The following is a 17713-nucleotide window of genomic DNA, read 5'->3' on the forward strand; positions in this document are numbered from 1 at the left end:
TCAACCATTGTGGACTCTCAGGCTATAAAACTAAAAGCCTATTTTCAATGAAATGTTTTGGTGTTTTGTCATGGAAAAAATAAATTAAACAGTGCTTATAAGTGGTATAATTGGGACATAAAATAATTTATTATTAATATTTTGTGAAGTCTGTAAACTGATTTCTATGTGATGGTATTTATTTATACCCACCAGCATTAAATAAGCATTTTTCTTTTGGAATTTTCTTTGAATAATTGTGGTCAGATAATTTAATGCTAACTATTCTAAGACGACACAGTATTTCAAAATAGCTTTAATTTGTCCTTTCCTGGTGTCTAGGATAGTTAATCATATTAAAATTAGTTATTATTCACATGTTTTTCTTTTTTCTTTCTTTTAAAATAGTCTTTTCACTGCATTTAATACTTTTGTTATGTGACATTTGTTTCTTTGATATTTAATTTTGGTACTTCTTTGTAAATTATGTGTATAATATTCCCTATATGAAATATAAATGGTATAGATTTTTCTTCCTTTTTTTTAGGGGGGTGGTTCCTGTGGTTGATATCTATATGCAGTTGGGCAGCCACAAGATAAGGCAAGGCTTGTGATTGAACAGTGAAAAAGTAAGGTGGGCAGAGAGTTTTGGAAGGGTGGGCAAGAGATAGGAGAAGAGGAAGGTGAAGAGAATATGGAGGAGGAGGGTGACATGGACACGTGTGTCTTTAAATCATGGATTATTACAAGACAATTTGTCCTGTCTAGGTGTGAAGTTTGTATCAATATTAATTGGCTCTGAGTTTATTGTGTGGGTGTTTTGCAGAATGAAAATTTACTGATATAAATCGGCTTGATAAATTACAAGTGTCAAGAGTTTTGATTCTATTGGTTACAAAGAATTTTGTCAATAACCACAGGGGGCAGATACTGAGAATGTAAACAGGGTCCACAGCAGAGAGACCTCCTTGGGCAGAGAGTCCCAAGAGGGCTGCCACTGCCAGGGATAAAGAATAGAATGTAGTAGCGTGGCATGGTGCCTGGAACCAATCACCATTGTTTAATATTTACTGTTACAGATTCCTGCTACACTATTGATGGTTTCTCTTCTAGTAGCCATTTTGAATTTAATTTTATTTGAGGGGATAGTTCCCCTGGTACCTGAGTAGTATTCACAATCTACTTGCTTTCCCAATATCTTGAAGATTATTCTCAACATTTCCCTTAGCAATTTCAGTCTTCTGCACTTTTAATTTAAATCTTTATACCCACTAAAACGATATTTTTAACGGGGTAAATAAAAAGGATCTAACTTCATTTTATGAATCATATATTCAGTTTTATAAACATTATTTATAAATAGGCTATTGTTTTCTCGTTTTTATTGAATATTTTATATATTTAAAATTCAAATGTTATCCCCTTTCCAAGTTTCCCTTCCAGAACTCCTCATTCTGAATCTCCCTGTTCCTGCTTCCATGAGGGTACTCTCCCTCCCACCTACTCATTTCTACCCCACCACCCTGGCATTCCCCTTTACTGGGTAATCAAGCCTTCACAAGACAAGGAGTCCCTCCTCCCATTGATGCTAGACTATGCCATCCTCTGCTATCATTTTCAACTACATGTTTATACCATGTTCAAAAATTAGGTGGCCATAGTTTTGCCAGTAGTATTTTTGGTATTCTGTTCTATTCCATTATCAGTTATCAGCCATATGAGGTAATACATCTGTTCTCTGGATTATTGAACTTAATGTCAAAGTCAATATTTAAATATTCTGAGTATACAATCAAATAAAATATAGAGACAAATATTAACATCTTAAAACTTTATAAATATTTATTTCTAAATATACACAATGAAGGTACTCATGCAATAACATAGCCTATAGTCATTTCATTTATTTATGTTGTCAAGAACAGAAAAATGTTGAAGTGCTGAAAATTAGATTTGCACTGTGTATTGGTACAATCCAATAAATTCTTGAAATAATACTATTTCTAAACATTATTTTTTGACTGCTCATGAGATTTACTATTAATACTGCTGCTATTAGTAGTGTTTGTAAAATATAGAACCAAAAATAAAAAATAAATGAATATCTGGTCAGACTAGGGTTAATAAGAATAATGAAAGTTGACAGTAAGCAAGGTATGGAAGAAATAGGGATGGAATGAGAGGGCCACTATATTTGGAATATTGCCCAGGTACCAATACTTTGAAGAGCCTAGAAAGCTTGAGATTAAATATAATGGCAGATTGTTAATGGCATCAAAGTATTGAATAAGACATTTTTGAATTATGCTGGTTGTGTGGTATGAGGATGATATGAGCAGAGCCAGGTATGTTGGATGAAAGTAGAAAAATTCTGAAGGACCAGTAAAGTGAAGTCAGTGATATATGCATGCAGTTGGAAGGTGAGGATAATACAGCTCTGAGAATATTCATTGTAAAGTACCCATTGCAGTGAAACATGGGATTCTCTACCGTATGTTGACTATGGGAAGATCAAGTATTCACTGTAGTAATATATTTTCTCAATTTATAGCATCCCAAATATGTCTAACTACTTCAGAATGAACAAACCCCAAAAGGGATTCTTCATATCAACACTAAAGATAAATATTTAAAACAGTTTTGAAAGATTAATTTCCAACCACATATATTTGTACATATTACACATGAATGATACATGCATGTGCTGAGCAATATCCACATGATGGAGAATGAACATCCCAATATTAAGATTTATTAAGCACACACAGCACTGTTAAAATTAAACTTGAGATATAGTCATTCCAAACTTATAGTAATAGGTCTGTATTTAAACAGAAGATTGTGTTTCTCACTAACTAAATATTAATCTGAAACTAAGCTGCCACAGCTATTATCAGTTTAGAAAAAAAAAAAAAAAACAGGTAAGTGTTCTACAAAGGCCTAGTAATATTTAAATGTAAAATTTTTATATGAAGTTTAAAATATTCTGTGTTCACCTTTTAACAATAGAAGATAAGGAATATAACACCTGAAGAGCTAAAGAAATAGGCTATACCAATTTTGCATATCAGAAAACAGATGCATGGGATTAGTTACTCCAAAAAAAGTATGTGGTGATCTTATTTATCCTCCTAACACATTGCTTTATTTTCACAGACAATGACAAATTTGATTGCTTAAGTAGAAAGAGAACAATAAAATATGAGGGCACAGTTTATGGATGTGTGGGTTGGAGGCTTGTGAGATAAGGTTATATTTGAAATTAGTAGTTGGCACTTTTATAAACTCAGTTACAGACAGGTTTCATGCACTGCACACTCCCACACATTACAGATCCTTGACCAAGCCAGGAAAAAATAGTAATATATAAAAACACTTAATTTTCACAGCACACCTAAGGTCATAGGTACTCTAGATAGCAGAAGAATAACAAAGAATAAGGATCATCCTTTGCCAGTAATGGGATCTGTTCACTAACTGCATGAAAAGTAGCAATTATCACCATAAATGATTCATAGATCTCTATCAGGAACTGCAGACTTGCTTCCAACACATTTCTCTGTTCTTCTTCCTGACAGTGTGAATGTTTCAGCATACCCTCTGTATACCCAAATTTCATGTCCTTTCAGAGTTTCCTCTGTCTTCAGTCTAAATCTAAATCCAAAATCATGTCATATAAGAAATTCAAATGAATTTTAAAATGGCCATCCTACCAAAAGCAATCTACAGATTCAACGCATTCCCCATCAAAATTCCAACACAGTTCTTCATGGAATTGGAAAGATCAATGTGCAATTTCATATGGAACAACAAAAGACCTAGAATAGCGAAATCCATGCTCAACAACAAGAAGACATATGCAGAAATCACTATCCCTGACCTCAAGCTATATTACAAGGCAATTGTGCTGAAAAATGCATAGTACTGGTACAGAAATAGGCATGTGGATCAATGGAATAGAATAGAAGATCCAGAAATGAACCCTCATGTATATGGTCACCTGATTTGTGACAAAGGAGTCGTAAACATTCAATGGAAAAAGGACAGCCTATTCAACAAATGGTGCTGGTCCAACTGGCACTCAGCATGCAAAAGAATGAAAATAGACCCTTTCTTATCTCCTTGTACAAAGCTCAAGTGTAAGTGGATCAAAGATCTCCACATTAAACCAGACACACTGAAACTATTAGACGAGAAAGGAGGGAAAACCTCAGAACACATTGGCACAGAAGAAAATTTCCTGAACAAAACACCAATGGCTCAAGCTCTAAGGTCAAAGATTAACAAATGGGACTTAATCAGATTGCAAAGTTTCTGTAAGGCTAAGGACATTGTCAAGAAAACAAAACGGCAGCCAACAAATGGGAAAGATCTTTACCAACTCCATATCAGATAGAGGCCTAATATCTAAGGTTTACAAAGAACTCAAAAAGCTAGACACCAGAGAATCAAATAACCCTATTAAAAATGGGGTACAGAGCTAAACAAAACGTTCTCAGTTGAGGAATATCTAATGGCTGAGAAATATCTGAGGAAGTGCTTGACATCCTTAGCCATCAGGGAAATGCAAATCAAAACAACCCTGAGATTCCACTTCACACCAGTCAGATTGGCCAAGATCCAAAACTCAGATGACAACAGATGCTGGCGAGGTTGTGGAGAAAAAGGAATACTTCTCCACTGTTGGTGGGGTTGCAAACTAATACAACCACTCTGGAAATCAATCTGGCCATACCTCAGAAAATTGGACATAGTACTACCTGAAGACCCAGCTATTCCACTTCTGGGCATATACCCCAGAGAAACCTTAGTACACAACAAAGATATATGCACCACAATGTTCATAGCAGCTCTATTTATAATAGCCAGAAGCTGGAAAGAACCCAAATGTCTTTCAGTAGATGAATGGATACAAAAATTGTGGTACATTTACACAATGGAGTAGTACTCAGCCTTCAGAAACAATGATTTAACCAAATTCTTAAGAAAATGGCAGCATCTAGAGAAAATCATCCCGAGTGAGATAACCCAGTCACAAAAGAACAGACATAATATGCAGTCACTGATAGTGGGATGCTAACCCCAGAGGCTCGCACTCCCCCAGAAACAACTCACAGACTGTATGAAGTCCAAGAAATAAAGAAAACAAAACAAAACAAAAAAAAAAAATCTTTACACAACAAGAAAACTTTTACTATTTCCATGTTACATTTTGTTTTACATGTACTTTATGCTCATTGTAACTATTAAGTTTTCAATGCATACTATCAAACCTTTAAAAAATAAAGTACTGCCTAAAAATATATTCATATAGTTTTATGTAAAATTATTTTAAAATCTGAAAAAAAAGTACTGACAAAGATGTATTGTATAATTTTATGCAAAAAATGTTTAAAATCTGTACATTTATCTTTGTTTTGTAAAAAAAAGTTGTTGAAAAAAATAGAAGGGAACTGAATCTGGCCACACCTTTCTGAAATGGCACACCCAAGCCTGGCTGGCACGGTGCCGTCCAGTACTTGTTATTTTTCAGAGATGGGATCAGGATAGCTGGGAACAAAGCATTGCCTGGCCAGAAATCTGCGGAGTTTGTACAGAATAAGCTTGATATTAGAAGAATAATTCTACATCTGTGGACAGAATCTTGCATATAGATAAAAATGCGTAAATTTGCTTGAAGATTTTAAATGTCTGTCACAAAGAATATCACTGAATAAAGACAAACGTTAACCTAGAAGCCAACAGGTTATGCATAGAAGACATAGTAAATATGAAAGATGTAAAGAACCTTTTGCAAATAGGAGTAACTACTTGAATGGGTAAAACTGATAAAATGTATTTTGTGGGAGAAAGTAAGAACAACCAGTAATTACTAAGAGATGTTTTATCGTATTAGTGATGGGGATCATACATTAAAGCAATCAGATGTTTTCTTTGCTGTGAGATTGACAGCAATTAAAAGAAATTCTAATTCTTTATTGGCAACAGTGATTGGGAAATGAATACACTTGTACAGTGTGAGCATGTAAATTGTTCAGACCTTTTAGACAGTGCTGGAGTAGCTGTGTAAATAAAATCACATACTTAATTTGGAAAAAAAAAGAAATTCAAATGATATTCAAATTTTATAATTATCTCAGTCCTAATAAGAGTGAAAGTAGGCCCCTGCTGTTTCAGCTGTGACTGTGCAGATAACACCACTTATTGGTATACATCATTCTTAATTGCATCTTTTAATTTCTTCAGGTTTGCATATTCAATCTTTAAAACATGGACATTACAAAAAATAAATACTTGATTTAGACTATTTCTAACTGAGTTGTTTAAAGTGAATGCAACCCACAACTCACCTTGGAAAACAAGGTGCTTGTAGTCTGAAAGGAGAGGCAAAATGGGGATGAAGACATGATACTTAGATGAGCATTGAATTCTTACAGAAGAAAATAAGTAAGAAACCCTGCTGGGAAGACATCCTAAATTTATCTTTCATTCCAAAATGCTTGCTGTGATCCAAAAATGCATGGGAGCATGCTGGTTTTGTCTGACATAAAATTTGTGTTTCTAAAAAATAGAATTGCTGCAATTATGACTAATACAGTAAGTTTGCAAGAGTTTTATCTACTGGGTATTCAAGAAAAAAAAAACTTTTCCTTTTATTTTTTCATTTTTCTGATTTGTTTTGAATCTTACCCTTTAAAAAATACCATTTGCCGATATATGGCTATTCATTCTAAATTCATACTTTAAGAATATAACCTACATAAAAAATATTGTCAGCTTTACTTCTAAATTAGAACTTAGGCTATTAATTAATGTATGTCTTGCTTATAATATTGGAATAGATATTAGTGTTCCTTTTACTGTAATATATTAGAATTATATAGTACTTTATGAAAATAATATTTCACATGAGAAATTAAGGTAATTTCTGAAGTACTCTGTGTTTTACCAATTAATGTTCTGTATACATAATATAATCAAAGGAATTAGAAAAAAATACATTGAATGTATAAATGAATTTGGAGCTAGAATTTATATCAATATAGGAACAAGGCCTTCAAAGTAGAATTTATAAAATAGAAAATAACTAACTGTACATTATGTTCTGAGAGTAAATTTTCAGTTGTTGATCCACTGATCACATGGTGAATGTACAGTGTTCTGTTTGCACAGGCAAGAAAGTAGAGAATATTCTATAGAAAGGAGTTGTTACAGAAGCTCATGAGCCCCCGACATTAAGTCAGATGAATTGACAGAAAAGGTAATAGTGCTTAGTTCCAAAACTCAAAATTTCTTCTTCCTGGTTATAGAACAATTCATCTGAGTGTATAGAATGACAGAAAATACCTACCTAACAGACGGTCATCGTGGCACGTTCCATTCATCATGTATTTTCCTTCTGGGCAGACACACGTGGCTCCAGAAGGATTCAGTAAGCAGAGAAAATCACAAGGCAAACCCAAGCAAGGATTGGGTACTTATGGAAAGAAAATAAAGGGAAACAGAGACATGTGGGGTAAAGGTTGAAATAAGTTTCAAAAACGTAAAATTCTGCAAGCTGTAAAGATGAATCAATGTAAAGAAGAAATCAAAACATTTTTTTTTACTGAGGTTCTCACATTTTAGTATAAGCAATTTATTTTATCAGTAATACAAGTTGTTAGAAAATATATTTATTAATAAGGAATTTTCCCATTTTATAGGGGAAATTGTTAATTTATACATTTGGCATAACTTCAGGATTATTTCTCAATGGAGTTAGTCTAGGTTTGAGTTGAAAACTTCACTGCTTCCTTTCTAGTTCTGTTCATATACAGTTAATTATGTTGATTATTTTCCTCACTGGATAATTTTTAATAATGATCTAGTAATTGATTTTTCTAGAATACTGAAGAGTTCGTTTTGGTGGCTTCTCTGAATTGAGCCTATAAGACAAGAATTTATTCACTGAGCATTTTGCTGAAATCTTACTATTTTAAATTTTCAGTAGACCTCCCTGCTCATAAAATTACACCCAACTGAAATGTTTGGGGGCCCAAAACTCAATTTCTAATTGTCATAGAGTTTTAATCACTGTACAGTTTTCATTAATAATATCAATAATAATGAAAATAACTTATCATTGGTACTCACAAAGTCACAAAATTCATGTGCTTTTGTAAGTTCAAAATTTAAAAAGGAATATTGGTTGAAACATATTAAAACAAACTCCCTGTTTATTGTGTGAGGGTTTGCAAACATGTGAGACTGAGCACTAAATTCATCTTATCTAAATGTTTATCTAATGGGCATTTTCTGTCATCAGACTTGATTCAGGTTGTTTCCTAGATTCTAGCCAAACCACAGGCCCTTTCTGTGAAGATCCAATGCTCATATACTACCGTGCTTCGGATAGGAATAAAGTGACTTTAGATTGCAGATTTGTCAGTACTCAGTGGTGATTATGAATTACGTAGAACTATAAGGTAGCATAAAGTGTCCTTATGTTTACCATAGACCCAAAAAAAAAAAAAAAGAAGATGTTCAGGATGGAAAGCGGCATATAAGGAGGTATTTAAGGGATTTTATGTCCTGCAAGAATTTGCTCACAACAGTTTAAATAAATATAGTTGTCTTTCCAGATAATTATAACACTCCGAATGAAATCTATTTTATTTAAATTAAAGAGTGACTATAAATAGATTGGAACAATTTAATAAACACTTATGAACACATCATTTTAAAATTTCAGTCCTTTTAAAATTTGTCATTGAGTTGGTTTGAAATATAGCTCTACATCTCAATTCTCAATGATTTATTTAAAAATTCTTTCTAGGTTCACAGACCTTGTGTATAAAAAAACTACAAATCAGAGAAGATACAATTCCTGAATGATGACTCTATGAACATTCTTGAGGCTACAGTTTTGTTGATATGGTAAACAATAGTTGTTATAAACAGTAGTGTGAAGTGATTATTGATGAATACTTATAACTTCATTGTAGATATATAGAGTTACAAGTTTTTAAAATTATTTTAATATACATGTTTAATCCTAAGAAAATATAGCAGTGTGTTCACAATTTTTACAGCAAATGTGGGTTGGAGACACTAAGGCAAACTTAGTGAGTGTACTAGAAATACAGACATAGTTATCATAATTATAAATATATTATTTTATGAGAATAAGAAAAAGTTTGTAATATTTTACTTACAGTTTAGTTGTTTATAGCGATGTGATACGAAAATGCTCTTTGTTTTGTCAATGTCTAAAGCAAGGACCTCTACTGGGCTGCGACCAAATTTTTGAACTCTGAATATGCCATTTTTGGGTCCTGCTCCATATATATAGTCTTCAAAGACATCAATTCTGTGAGGATGCAACAAACCTAGAATGTTCAAGAAAGAGTAAAGAATGCCATTGTCAGCACTATCAAAGTACCTTATATAACCATGGCATAATGAAACAGTAAAGTTTTAAAATTAATATTTGCTAATACAAGTTGCATATACACTCAGATTTTAAAACTGTCTAGATCAATCTAAGATCCAATTACTGTTTTATTTATCAATTCAAATTAAGAATAACATTTAAAGTAAGGTGATAAATATGTCACTTCCAACATATAGAACAAACATTTCAATCCCTGTTTTGAAGTCTCACCTAAAATATCTTGGTGTTATTATATGCCAAAAAATTGCCTCTACCATGTTTTCAAGAACAAAGCATGCCTCAGCTGTAGCACAAAGAAAGGTCTCATGGATCAAGTTTTAAATTGAATTCTATCATTTGATCTAGTGGTTTATCATGTCATAACAAGATTATAACTATGCATATACTTATCATAAATAGTTTTTTCTTCAACAGTGTACCAGACTAAAGTAAAAGTAATGGACTATTTTGTAATATTGAAGAATAGGAACAGAACAAACAAAGCAATGGCTCTAGAAGTGAAATGAATGCACAATTTAATCACATGACAGAGAATTGTAATTTAATTGTTTAATATTTTAAATTTTTAATTCTAAAATCCATCTTGGTCAAAGTAAAATTTAGTTAACATATTAGTAACTAACAATCATCTTCCTACATTAAGATTGCACTTGTGGTAAATTATGGAAAGAACTAAGAAAAGGAAAAGAAAGACAAAGAAAAAAAACATAGTGTCAATGTTCTTGATAGCCAGGAAAAGAAAATATGAGGCAATCAGAATGAAACAGAAAATCTGAAAAGAAAATAGAGGGTGTTTAGAAAAGCAGAAGGGAAAATGGACAAAGTTGGAGGACACAGCAGACTCTGCATTGTTGGTGGGAGGGGTTCTGCATGCTACCAAACTTGTCACTTGGCCTAATACCACGTGCATAATCAAGAACTCACAGGAACATGTTTCCTTGTGCCTATCATCACAATTTCAAAAGAACTGCAGGTTGACTAACACTAATCAGAAATGATTTATACAATGAAATAATTTCATACCTTGGGTAGTAACTACGCATATTTATCCAAGCTGAGGAATTCTCTGCCCTGGTCTTTTCAATATAGCATCAGGGTCAAAGATTTCAATTAACATAAACACATAAATACAGCAACTTAAAAGAATTAGAAGAAATCTAAGATATGAAATCTCGATAAATCTGTCTGTGTCACCACAATTACTAATGTCAGTAACAAAAGCAACATACAAACCTTGCTTGCTGCTGACAGAGATGACTGGACTGGAACCGTCATATAGGACACTGCCAATTACAGAGAGCTCAAAGTCTGCCCAGTAGATGCGTTCACCAAAGTGATCAACAGTCAGACCTGAGAAACCAACATGCAGAGACAAGACACAAAGAAACTGAGATTACTTACTATTAACTTTTTATCTCAATGTTTAATCTTTATAAGAGTTTTTCTTTAAGAAATATAAAATTCACTAGCAACAATCCCTGACATTATTAATGATACTCTATTATGCTTGCAGATAGGAGTCTGGAATGGCTGTCCTGTGAGAGGCTCCACTCGCAAGCTGACTCTGACAGATGCAGATACACACAGCCAAACTGTAGACGGAGAATAAAGATTGTTATGGAAGAATAGAAGGAAGGATTGCAGCCCCCGAGAGGATAGAAAATACACAGGAAGACCAACAAAATCAACCAACTTGAACCCTTGAAGTTCTCAGCGTCTGAACCACCAATGGAAGAACATGAACAAGCTGGACCTAGACCTCCCCAAATATATGCAGCAAATATGCAGGTTGGTTTTCATGTGGGTCTCAGATAATGGAGCACACACTATCCCAACAGCTGCTGCATTTACATGAAATATGTTCTTGTAGCTGGGATGCCTTGTCTGGTCTTGGTGGTAGAGGAAGTACATGTCAAGGTTGGGAGATACCCAAGGATGCCCCCTACTGTTTAGAGAAGAAGGGGGATGGAGAAAGTATTGTGAGAGAGCCTGCCCAGGAGCAGAGCAGTGAGTAGGATGTAAAATGAATAAATAACACACACACACACACACACAAACACACACACACACACACACACACACACACACACACACACTAAGAGAATAATAACATTCAAACATTGTATATCACAGAGGTGTAGAGAGTGAGTAAAAATTAAATACTCTACCTCTAATCTTGAAAACATGCATCCACATCAGCTAGCATTTATTTAATAAGTGATTAGAAAAATCTTATCCAAACAAGGTAAGGTTACCTTAATCATCCTGTTCAAACTTAAAGAGTTTTTAATTATAGCTAGTTTATTATGATTTTACCCAATATTTTAGTGGGAACACTTTCATAGAGGCAGTGGTAGGGGTGATGTGAAAGGGGCATTCCATAGGGGAAATTGGAAAAGGGATAACATTTGAAGTGCAAGTAAAGAAAATATTCAATAAAAAAGGACTGATAAAGTACTTTAAAGTAAGGTTGTATCACTTGATATGTTTCCTTTTGTCAAGTTTCTAAGACTGCTCCTCATCACTTTCATACTAGGTCTCTGGGAGTGACCAACACAGAACTAAAGTAATTTTTTATTTAAAGGATATTTCTCATGCCATCCTTACCGAGGTAACCCAGATCTAAGAGGACATGTATGGTATGTAATCACTGATACGTGGATATTAGCTAAACATACAGGAAACACAAGATACAAACCACAGACTCTAAGAAGTTAAATAAGAAGGACAGTCCAAATGTGGATGGTTCAATTCCACTTAGAAGAGAGAAAAAATAATCATGGAAGGCATAGGGAAGAACCTTGTTGGGAAAGGGAAGTAACTGGAGAAACTGGGGATAAGCAGAGGTATAGGGGAGGGAACAGGAGAGAAGCCCAGAGGGCCAGAACAATGAATAAAAATAGAGGTGCTAGGGTGGGGATGGAAATGGGGTCTGCGGGGAACTTCTATAAAGTCCCAGAGACCTGGGATGTGAGAGGCTTCCAGAATTCAATGGGGGTTACATTAGCTGAAACATCCAACAGTTGGGAAAAAACATGAAGAGACCACCTCCAGTTAATAGATGGCTCAATGGAAGGATAAGGACATTAAACAACCTTCAACACTTTTGACCCACAATCGTTCCTTTCTAAAAGAAATGCAGTGAAAAAACTGGATCAGAGAATAAAGGAAAGAGTGTCTGTGACTGGCCCAACCTGGAATTCATTCCACAGGAAGGAAGCAAACCCTGTCACTATTACTGATGCCATGCTGTGCTTACAGATAGAAGCCTAGCAAGGCTGACCTCTGACAGCCTCTACCAAGAGCTGTCTGAAACAGATTCTTATAGCCAATCATTAGATGGAAGTCTGGAACCCCTGTGGAAGAGTAAGGGAGGTGATGGAACAATCTGAAAGGGAAGGCATCCCCATAGGAAGACCAAAAGTGTCAACTAATCTGCAGAACTCCCAGAGATTAGGCCAACAACCAAAGATCCTACATAGGATGGGCCAAGGCTTTTGGCACATATGTAGCAGAGAACTGCCTTTCCTGGCCTCAGTGGCAGTGGATGTGCCTAATCATGTAGAGACTTTATACACTATAAAGGGGTACTGCTGGGGGAGAGGGTTGGGGCAATATTTGGGAGGTAAATAAGTAAAATAATTAAGTTAGATTTTTAAATTAATATAAAAAGACACGTTTTAAAGTAGGTTGTTTCTCCTCTGTTACTTATTTTACAAATTGAGGTTCTGCCTATATGTTCTTGCAATGATAACATTAATGTATACTTTATGTTAAAAAGTAAAGTTATGCAAGTGTGGAAAAGTAATATCATTTATGACACATGGATTCTGGAGGGAGGCTTAATTATTTCAGATTCTTAGCTTGTGGTAGTCTTTTCACTGAATAAATTATGCACCTTCAATTAATATGTATTTAGCGGATTAATATCAAAGTGTGTTGGTGTACCTCCATGTGAATAAAAGACAGTTTATATTAGGCAAAACTTAAAGAGTTAAACAATTAGTGTAAAAGAAAAGCACAATTGCATTAAAAACAATATCATGATGATCTTTAATTCATTACATAGTTGTGGCTGAAATATAACCTATGTATGGAAATGTATGAAGACTTAAATAATACAGAGGGAAGTTCTTTGCCCAGCTACCCTTTAAAGAATGGTGTAACATGAGTTAAAGTGTAGGCTGTGTTGTGGACCTTGCTGTTTTTAAATTGCTGTTGCTTCTGGGTCATTCTGAGTAACTTGAGCTCTGAAATGATCCAGCTTTCCACTGTGACATTCAGTCCAGTCTCAGAGAAGAAAGGAAAACCACCTTGCACTTTTATGTAATGAAATGAAGAGGTTAAAAAATTACTTGGTCCCAGTTAAATTAGTTTTTCATTTTTTAGATTACATTTGCTTATTCTAGAAAAGAATAAAAAATATCAATTACATGTATTATATTTTTATTACAAGTATACATGACTTTTTCAACTCTTGTCAACAAGTAGACTATTGGATGGAATTATGCAAAAAGTATAAATTATACAGCAAATAACAAACGTTTTATATAAGTGGAATTTATATTACAAATAACCCATTAATAAGTTACTATGCGTTTTTCTTCAGCTTTTTAGTAAAACAAGAAAGTAATTGTAGTGGCTATTCCTGGTTATCAACTTGAATATATCTGGAATGAACCACAATCCAGAATTGGGAGGCTCACCTTTGATCCTGATCTTGAGGCACAGAGGCTATGAATCATACGATACTAAGGCAAGGAGATCTCTGAGCTCAAGATCATCTGGATCAAGGTAAGTATGTCCCAGAATCCGGTGTGGTGGTTCACACCTTTAATCTGAGACACACCTTCTGTTGGAGACTTATTTAAGGACTTTGGAAGAAGAAAGGCTTTTTCTCTGCCTCCTTGCCTTGTAGTACTAAGCATCTGATAGATCTTTGGACTTCACAGCTGCTGCCAACCATTGTTAGGAAGTTGAACTACATTCTGAAAGTCACCAAAAATTCCTTGCTATATAGTGACTACTCATAAGTTCTGTGACTCTAAAGAACCCTGCCTAGTATAGAAGATGGTACCAGAATTGGAGTATTCCTGTGGCAACCTGACCATGTTTTGTGGTGGACTGTGGAAGCACTTTGGAACTTTGAGCTAGAAGAGCCATTGGGATGTTAAGAGCTCTGTGGGATGTTCTGTAGGAGCTTGGAAGATAATGTTGAGAACAGTGCAGAAGATGGAGGCCTGGCTTGTGATTTCAGAGGGAAAAATAAAGACTTTTATCAGGGCTGTTGCTGTGGTTTTTGGTTAGCTGTGACTGACAAGATACTAGAACTACTAAAGCAAAACCTTCGCATTACTGGGAGGATTGATGGAACTAAGAAATTAGTGGTGATTAAGAAGAGACCAGGATCATTGAGGTGTAAACTTCTGGGAATTTTTTCTGTGAGCATAGGGAGACTGTGTTTCAAAGATAGACAAGGTTGTACCTCATGCTGTAGCTGGACTTGGTAATGTGTAAGAGTCGCCTAGATGGTACCAGTTTTGAAGGAAAGAAGGAGTCATGGAGAGCAGCTGAGGCTCGGTACTGTGAGATGCCATGAAAGACCATTGGTGAAGGTACAGCCTCAGTTGCAATTAATGCACCAGGATAGCAGTGTTTTTCTGATGCCAGTGCCATGAGATGACCACAAAGAACAGCAGCACCAGGGGAGAACAGGCAACTGAACCCAAGAGGACAATGTGTGTGATACAATGGGAGAAGTGACCCAAGCTCTTGGAGGAGCCCAGAAGTTCATGAGTAGATACCAGATATTGGATGGTTAGGGTTTGAATTTGCTTTTGATTTTGACTGTTCCTTGATATTCTTTCCTCTTAATGGAAGAAGTGGAGCCCATAGTTTAGAGACTTTAAATTGTAAAAAAAAAAAAACAAAAAAACAAAAAAAACTGATTTTTAAAAGAGATTGGATATTTTAAAGAGATTGCAATTTTAATATGTAAGAATTTGTGAAGACTACTGGACTCTTAGGGTTATTTAGGTCCTGGGGATGAAAAAGAAAGTAAGGGTTGAGGCTTAATTGTGTTGTGTTTGTGTGTCATGTTGACAAGGTGTTAATTGCTGGTTTTGTGTCAACTTGACAGAAGCTGGAGTTATCACAGAGAAGGGAGCTTTAGTTGAGGAAATGCCTCTATGAGATCCAGTTGTAAGGCATTTTCTCAACTAGTGATCAAGGGGGGAAGGCCCTGCCCATTGTGGGCAGTGCCATTTCTGGGCTGGTAGATCTGGGTTCTATAATGAATAACTATCAAGTCTCATTGTACTTATTTTTTCTATTTTTTATATATGTTTTGGTGTTATACAAATATTACATTTCTATTGCCCATTCAAGATTAAGCATATGACTGACATAGAATATTTTTCACTAGGGCATATGTTTTAAATGGCATAAATAATATCTGTCAATATATGTGATTTCTGTACACTCTGCCAATCTAATTGAAACAGAAGGTTCCAGGTTCAGTGTTCAACTGTCTTAAATACTAGCAAATATTTATTTCTGCATTCATTTATATATTTTGATAAACATAATTATCCATAATCTAAGCTTTATTAATTGTATTTGTCTATACACTTAGATGAAATTTTCATGTATAAATATTTATGACCATAAAGAATATTGATAATGTTTTGAAGTAATTTATATTATTTGATATATAAAATTTAAATTTGGGTTAACATTGTATCATTAATAGCATTTCTGATGGCGTGACAACAGCTGAAAAAAACTGACATTGCACAATGGTGGTAACTTTTACAATAGGAGATCTGGTAGTATGATATGTGACTAGAGGGTAGACTTCAAAACCGAGTACATATAGGCATTACATAATTGTACAGAGACAGTTTTATATGAATTCCAAAGGTTCATCTAGTTGATACTATCTCTAAAGTATAAGCCATAAATGAATAAACTGTAGGTCACATAATTAGTATTATATTTGACTCTGAGTGAGTAACAGAAATGTAACATTCTATAAAATACAACATATAAAGACCAAAAGTATACACATGGATACAAAGAGACTTTATAATAGCTACATATTTTAATATAATGTCTGATATTGAGGTTACAGCAAATGTTTATATATACCAAGAAAATGGAGAAAATGTTATGAAAAAAGTCTAAAGTATCAGCAACACCTGAACAGTGAATATATTCTGATATAAAGTATCTCAGTAGTAATATTATTACAAGTACATATCTTCCAAGTGTATAGGATATATACATATGGAAACACAGATCAGTAGTTCAAAGTATTTTATTATCACTTTGTATTGGGGTTCTATTTGTGAAAACTAAATTAGGTTCAGAACATACCACCAGCTGCAACAAAACACCAGCTGCATTTTTATGTCCCCTCTGTGCATGCCTATTGCGAATCTCACAGACCTCTCTGCTCTCCTGTCCTCTTTGTCTCAGACCCCAACTCCAACAAATATCCCCTACTGAACCACAGACTGCAGCTTCCAGATGACCACCTAGATAAAGTGCACCCGGTCCTTCCCCACTCTCTAATTCCACGGTTCATTTGTCACCCTTAGCGCTGCAGCAGAACATAAGCTGCAGCTTCTCTTCCCCACTTTGCAGGCCTATTATGAATACCATAGACCATCCAATCTTCCTCTAGTCTTTCTTTTCTGTCTGATTCCTGTGGCACAACCACACATCCCCCAACAAGCATCCCTTGTTCAAACACCGGGTATACCGGCCAGAAGACTGGATAGACCAGACTTCCCTCACACTCTCTATTACTCCAGATCCAGTTCCCTGGTCAGAGAAAAATACCAGCCAGCTGCAGTCTCCCTTCCCCACACTTTAGCCCACTTATGAATCTTCTTGCCAATTCCTTCCCACCTTGTCCATGTGTCCCAGACTCCGGCATCAGCAAATATCCCTTGCTCAAGCACAGTCTAGGCCTGCCAGAAGATCAGCCTTTAAAACCCCCTTGCAAGCATTCCCTCATGAATACACTCTCTGGGCAAACAAGTAAAACAGAAAAACTCAGCCAACACATTCTGAAAACCCAGAGAGGAAACAACCCAATGAACAAAACTCCCATCAAACCAATACAAAGAAAAAGCCAGCACCTGCAATCACTCCAGATAAAGATGCCTAGATTCCAGCCAAAGAAATCAATCAGTAACTACCAGGGAAGTATGTCTCCACCAGAGTTCATCTGTCCTACCACAGCAGCTCCTGAATATATTTGAACATAGTTGAAGCATTAAAGAAAAAACTGGA

At 35.0% G+C, this 17713-nt stretch overlaps 1 protein-coding gene across 1 annotated transcript in view; it reads right to left on the minus strand.

Moving 5' to 3' along the window:
* The window catches only part of LRP1B (LDL receptor related protein 1B), a gene marked incomplete at both ends in the record, with an annotated part of 1929155 nt that overhangs the window by 62795 nt on the left and 1848647 nt on the right, over positions 1-17713 (minus strand). The window contains 3 exons of the mRNA XM_080928219.1: positions 7331-7456; positions 9174-9347; positions 10646-10762. Coding sequence (XP_080784345.1) covers positions 7331-7456; positions 9174-9347; positions 10646-10762 — 417 coding nt within the window. The remainder of the gene's footprint in view (positions 1-7330; positions 7457-9173; positions 9348-10645; positions 10763-17713) is intronic.

The sequence above is a fragment of the Micromys minutus genome (assembly GCF_963924665.1).
Source record: "Micromys minutus genome assembly, chromosome: 13".
NCBI lineage: Eukaryota > Metazoa > Chordata > Mammalia > Rodentia > Muridae > Micromys > Micromys minutus.